Below are 6675 nucleotides of genomic sequence, written 5' to 3'. Positions count from 1 at the left end.
TCATCCAGAAGGTTGGATTTTAGACTCCTACATGTGCATAATGTTAGCAGACGTAACCCTTGCAGCGGTCGTACACTAGTGTGTAGAACGCTTGCTGTTGTAATTGTCATCTATATAATGTGCAAATAAAGTTAATAGATGTACCACTGATATTAAAGTATGATTTATGGTCCTACCTTGTGATTAAACATAATACTACTGCGGCACTTTCTAGCTGTACCTGCGCTCCTCAGGTGGCTCTGAATCGGACCTCTCCATCTCCACCAGCCGCTTCCTCCTCACTTTATTCTTTAATCATCTTTGTCTTTGGAGTAGCTCAGTGGCTTGTTTGACTCATCACCCACTGAGGCCCACTATACCAGAGAAGAAGAAAAAGTCACTTTTAACCACAATGACAAACACAGTAGTTACCTGCGCTGCATGTTGCACAAATGCGACCACAAGAAAACTTTAACTTGCACGCACAGATTAGCGTATGTGACCGTTGTGGTGCAGTGTGGAGCCCTGTGAAGACTTCACTACAGCCAACGTTACAGCACACAGCCTGTCAGTACATCCCTCTGAGGAGCCTCCAGGTCCAGGCTGCTTTACATGAATCAGAACACAAACTGTTTGAGAGTTTAATCTCAGGAGGTTAAACCAGATCCTCCTCGGTCCACATGGATTCACTGAGCTCTGCTGAGGGTCTGAACCTGCCTCTCCACAGGAAGACTCGGGATATTCTGGGCTGCCAGCAGAGTAAAAATAACTCATCTGGTTTGAGTCAGAACGGTTCCTGTTCCACTCTGCTACCGCAGGTCCAGGAAATGAGTCTAATCCAGGTCTGGAGTCTGAGCGACGGCTCGTGGAGAAGCCACATCAAAGTGCAGCATCCTGAGTTAAAAAGGGAGGTGATGGAGGGGAGGCGATCCGGAGCTTCAAAGCCTGAGCTCCAGAACATCGATGAGTTTAACCCACTGAACCCCAAGAAGTGCCAGCGAGTTGGAAAGACATCTTCGTCTTTCTTTTCTAAGAAGTCGCCACCATTTTTCAGCCAGTGAATCGAATTTAACGGAAAAAACAGAAAATATCTTTAGTCATCGGATGCGTTGTGTGACATGAAGGACATCAAGGAAAAATAACCAGAAGTATGCTTGAAATCCTGATAGATCATCAGAATCTCCCAAAATAACCCAGTTGCTTTCAATTCAATTCAATTTTATTTGTATAGCGCATATTTACAACAACAGTCATCTCATAGCGCTTCACAAAGGCAGAGACAGAAACACCCAACAATCCAAAACATTTGGATTCCCTCTAAGCTTCAGCAGTCCGCTGGTGGGAAGGAACCAAAAACCCCTTTAATCAGATAGATTCTGTAGAAAAATAAAAGCTGTTCCCTCCTCGTTACGACTGATTCTCTGTGACTTCGCTAGCTGTGACCAACAAGGAGCGTTTTCAGGCTGAACTGCAGCCAGTGTTTCTACAAAGAGAGAAAAATAAAACCTACTGGATCAGTAAATACACACAGCACGGATCAGAACCAGAGAACAGAGGAGCCAGTTGGTGGAGATACATTCAGCTGATGGTGGAACATCTTTCTACATCTGATGAGCAGAGCAGAGAGGAAAAGTTAGATATCTACAGTACATGGAGGAAAAATGACAACAAAGAGACAAAACTCTTATCGAGACACAAAAAATGAGACACGAAATGACCGCACAGGGACAACGGTATCCCAAAGACATAAAACAACCAGAAATATTGTACAAAAGGGAAAAAAAGACTTAAAACAGCACAAAACATCCAGCATGGTGGAGCATGAAACCAGTACATCCAGTATGGTGGAGCATGAAACCAGTACATCCAGTATGGTGGATCATGAAACCAGTACATCCAGCTGTAAAATGTAAGAAGTGAAACGTCTGCAGTTTGTGGAGACAAGAAGAGACTAAACTGTCACAAAGGGACAAGAAACAGGACACAACATGAGAAGATGCAAAAGGGCAAAAATTAGACAAAAGTCTTCTGAAGAGACTTGAAATGACAGACGAGGCCAAAAACAACCAAAATGCCACAAAAAACGACAACAGAGACACAACAACACCACAAAGGAGACGAAGCTCAGTGTGTAGAAGCTGTAGCGTCAGTATGTGGAGGCTCTTCCAGTGCTGGTCACACCTGTGGACACTCATGTTGGTTCCAAGTTTAAAAAGCTTTTGTTTTTGTCTTCAGCATCATTTACGGTGGTCTTGGTCTCTGGCCTCCACAGCTGACTCCTGGTTCTCCCCTGCAGAGTCCTGTTCAGCAGCTCGGTCCTGAACCTGTGTGAGCTGGTGGCTCTCCGACCGGATCTGGCCCGGCTGAAGAAGGTCCTGTACTTCCACGAGAACCAGCTGGTCTATCCGGTCCGCAAAGACCAGGAGAGGGACTTCCAGTACGGATACAACCAGGTGCTGTCATGGTAAGAACCCATGCTGGGGTCACGCCGTAGGGCCACGGGGTTTCTGATCAGGTGTCTGTCCGTTGATTCATTGATGAATGCGCTGATCGGTGCAGTTCTAGATGAAAGGCAGCAAATGGGTCACCTTTAAAATAGAGACCTGGAAAGCTCATCTATTGGCTCAGTGTCTCCATGAATATCAGTCTGAAAGCCTTGAGATGTGGTGAGCAGCAGAGGACACGTGTTTAATGAACGGCCCTTAAAAATAAAACAAAAGGTTTCCAACCAGGGTGATATCGTGTAAACGTGTAGCTATGGATAGATCCATATATCCTATTAAATACAATCTCTGGTCGACATTTCACCAACTTTGGAGACTCTGACGTCAGTAGAATTTGATGTGTGAAGTGTGACAGGACCAGGTTCCAGTTTTTGAGTCCTTTTAAGCCATTTTCAAGTCATTTTGGGCTGTTTTTGAGTAGTTATGAACAAACTGGCAGTGAATTTGAACACATTTTCAGTCATTTGGGACGAGTTTCAAGTTGTTTTGGACGCAGACAGAATAGTTTCCAGCAGATCCAGGTGACTGCATGGCTCCAGCAGAGGACACATTTGTAATTATCGGATGAATAAAGTGCAAAATGTTTTTAACTGAGTATGATATTGTGGCCCAGAACATTAGAAATAGTCTTTGGTTGACTGGACCCTTGTCATACTCACCTCACATCAGATTCTGCTGATGTTAGAGGCTTTAAAGTTGGTGAAATGTTGACCAAAGACTGTATTTTCAGTAGTAAATAAGGATCCATCCATAACACTTTCTGGGGCCACAGTACCATCTACATTTTGTGTTTGATTCCATTTTCAACCACCAAAAATGTAGTAATTATTCAACATTATTTAATAATAATTTAATTGTTAATAAATTCAATCATCCGGATCTGATGGAAACTGTTTTTTGTGTTCAAAATAACCTTAAAAAATGGTCTAAAATCTGTTCAAAACTACTAAAAAAATAGTCTAAAATAAGTTAAAACTTGTCCAAAATGACAAAAATGACCTAAAATCACTTTTCAGTTTTTTAAATGAATCAAGGCCTGTTAAGAAAAAAACCTTAAAATCTGTTCAGAAGTGACAGGAATCGTCCCGACCAGCGTCCAGCGTGTCCAACGTTACCACCACCGTCCACATCGACTCACAGCAGTTTGTCATGTCTGAACAGCTTCACACCTCAAATCCTGCTGACGCTAGAGGCCTCAACAAACTGGTGATATGTCGACCAATAACTATTTATGGTTGGAGGTATGGATGTACAGTTAGAGGAACTCTCTGGAGCTGTTTTAACAATTTGTTCCATTTCCAAAGGCCAATAATGAAAAGCGAGTCCTCTGCTGGAGTCTTTTCATCATTTTAAACTGTCCTGTGTTCTCACCAGATTCGATGGCTGCTGGCGTTTTATTTCTGGAGATATTCAACCTTTAAATGGCTTCTTTGTTGTTGTTTTAAGGCTGTAAATATAAAAATTCCCAGATTTGAAAACATACCAAAGTGTTTTACAGAACTTTGGGTCTCAGATAACTAAGTGAAGTCTGAGGTGGTGGAGCAGCAGTTGTCTGAAGTGACCTGAAGATGAGTTTTTATGGCCGAGCAGCACCGTGAGCACACGGTGTGTAAACGGATTACTGACTTGTTTAAACTCTGCTCAGGATAATAAACTATAACCATGAAACCTGAGCGCTGTTTGTTGGTCTCCTCGCTCGCAGTTTGTCTTCATGAGGCCGCGTGTGATTGGTTAACGAGCCGGGCCGACGTGATTGGTTAATTGCCCGGGCTGCCCGTGTTTTAATTGAAGTGGCTCCAGTTGCCATTAATCAGACGTCTAACGGTAACGAGCAGCTCGCCGCGGAAAACTGATTGTTGTTGATCCGCGGGGCGGCTTGTCAATAAGCGGCAGCCTCTCCATCTCCGCTAACGTCGTTACGGCGGCATTAAATAACGCGACACGGATCATTAAGAGACGCGGGATTGGACGGAGGCCAGCTCGCTGCACTAATCTGAGTTATAACGCCGCACGGTGACGCCGCGGAGCTCACGGAGGCCGGACGTCCACACGGCCTCGGGCGGCTACGCAGAATTAATCGTCCTTTAAAATAATCCATCTGTGAACAAATCTGCTCCGATCAATCAGAACGACGGGCTTCACTTGGAAGAAACACTTGACATATGAGACTGTTTGACAGGGAAAGCATTCCTACTGATGAGGTGTCTTTATGCGTCTTTTATTCGCAGTTTCTGGGTGTTTTTCTGTCACGTTTTTCTTCACTGTGGCTCATTTTTCAGTGCAACATAAACCCTGCAGCTCTGTGGAAACATGACAACCATGAATAATCAGAGACGTCCTCTGGCAGGAGGACACCGCTGGAATGATGGAAATCAGAATGACGTTGAATTTCTCTGTTTGTTTTGTATGAAATGCTAAAAACCTGGACTCTACATTTACTGGACAAAACAGAGGCTCCACATCCTCGTCTGGTCTCGTTTTTCTGTCCCTTCTGTAGTTTTGTGTCCACGTTTTTCTTTATTTTTGTGTGTTTCTGTTTTGTTTGTGGCCTTTGCATTACTGGGAGAAATGGAGGCCCCACATACGACAGATTTGTGTCTCCGTTCTGTCATCTTACGTCTGGTTTATGTCACGTGTCCAGTTGTTTTCTGGTCATTTGCGTCCCGTGTTGACTATTTTGTCGCTTTACTTTTTGGGCATTAGACCTGTTTTTTGTCTGTTTGTCGTTTCGTGTCTCTTTGTCGTCATGTTTTCTCCCCATGCTACAGATATTTAACTACTCTTTTTCTTTTCTTAGTTTTCCTGTTGGTCTCTGTGAGGAAACTGAATGTTGGTCAAAGAATCAGTCGGAGCGAGGAAAGAAGAAGTTTGTAGAAACCTTTGTTAGCCAAACGGTTTATTTTGGGCATTTTATTTCGTAGAACAAAGTGATTTTGATGAAATGTTTTAAAACTTTAAGCTTGAATTTGGTTGATTTTCGTGATGGAACCATGTTTCACAAATGATGCATTTCAGGACCTTCAGGAAACTGAAAATACAGTTTCTGGCTGATAAATGGAGTCATTCTGATGAGTTTTCTTCAGGCTTTAGGGGTTTTGGAGGGTTAAAGTACCTTCAGCTGACAGACCAATGAACTCTGTGTTCCACCTGTCCTTACCTGCCTCAGCCTGGTGTCGGACGTGGTGGTGTTCAACTCGCGCTTCAACATGGACTCCTTCTTGTCCTCCATCCCCTCCTTCATGAAGAAGATCCCGGACCACCGGCCCACCGACCTGGACCGCCTGATCCGCCCCAAGTGTGTGGTCCTGAACTACCCGGTCCAGTTCCCAGATGTCAGCAGGTCAGTGTGGTTCTGGTCCTCGGTGTTGGATTGGACCACAGTCACATGTTTCTACTGTTAATGTTGGTGCTTCCTCTGCATCATGAAGATAGTCAGCACGATGCTGATCAGGTTTTCAGTAAAGCCTCGACTCTGTCCACATATCTGGACCAACGTTACATCCTCTGCACTTAGAGGTGATTAACTGGAACAACACACTGAGTCTAATTAGCCTCGTCAGTCAGTTATTGAACAGAAATACCAACAGATGTCATATTTCACCACGTTAAAGTGACGACACCTTTGGCATCAGAGGCTCTCATCACCTCCTGAAACAGGATCATTTCTTACAGGTGTGACGTGATACGTCCACCGTCTGCGACATCAGCTGCTGATTTTTATTTATTTTATTGCTTTTTGATTTTCAAAAAGAAGTCTGCTCTGTAGCCCTCATTTGTTCTTCCTGAGACAATAATTGGTGGATTTGGATCGTTATCCTGTTAAAAGGTCGCTTTAAAACCGTTAAAGGGAAAAAACTTTAACGACACCACAACTGAAATAAGCTGAAATATTTAGTTCTATGGTTTCAGCTCTGTGCAGTGTGGGCTGTTTGACAGTGTACATGGGTTTTACCAGTGTATTGGCTATTTAACAGTATATCTAGGATTTAGCAGTATATCTAATAATTAACAGTATATGTAGTATTTCTCAGTGTATTTGGTATTTAGCAGTATGTCTAGTATTTAGCAGTATATGTGGTATTTAACAGTATACGGGGTATTTACCAGTATACAGGGTATTTACCAGTATATGTGGTATTTACCAGTGTACGGGGTATTTACCAGTATATGTGGTATTTACCAGTATGTCGGG

The 6675-nt window shown here is 43.3% G+C and overlaps 1 protein-coding gene across 2 annotated transcripts in view; it reads left to right on the top strand.

Annotated features, from left to right (window-relative positions):
• The window catches only part of gtdc1 (glycosyltransferase-like domain containing 1), a 46217-nt gene that overhangs the window by 16408 nt on the left and 23134 nt on the right, over positions 1 to 6675 (top strand). For both annotated transcript variants that reach the window (XM_008285948.1, XM_008285947.1), the window contains 2 exons: positions 2276 to 2443; positions 5650 to 5823. In XM_008285948.1, coding sequence (XP_008284170.1) covers positions 2276 to 2443; positions 5650 to 5823 — 342 coding nt within the window. The remainder of the gene's footprint in view (positions 1 to 2275; positions 2444 to 5649; positions 5824 to 6675) is intronic.

Source organism: Stegastes partitus, unplaced genomic scaffold, assembly GCF_000690725.1.
Source record: "Stegastes partitus isolate 25-593 unplaced genomic scaffold, Stegastes_partitus-1.0.2 Scaffold424, whole genome shotgun sequence".
In the NCBI taxonomy this organism is placed as follows: Eukaryota; Metazoa; Chordata; class Actinopteri; family Pomacentridae; genus Stegastes; species Stegastes partitus.
Note: the sequence above shows the minus strand (reverse complement) of the source record. Positions and strands in the feature narration are given on the sequence as shown.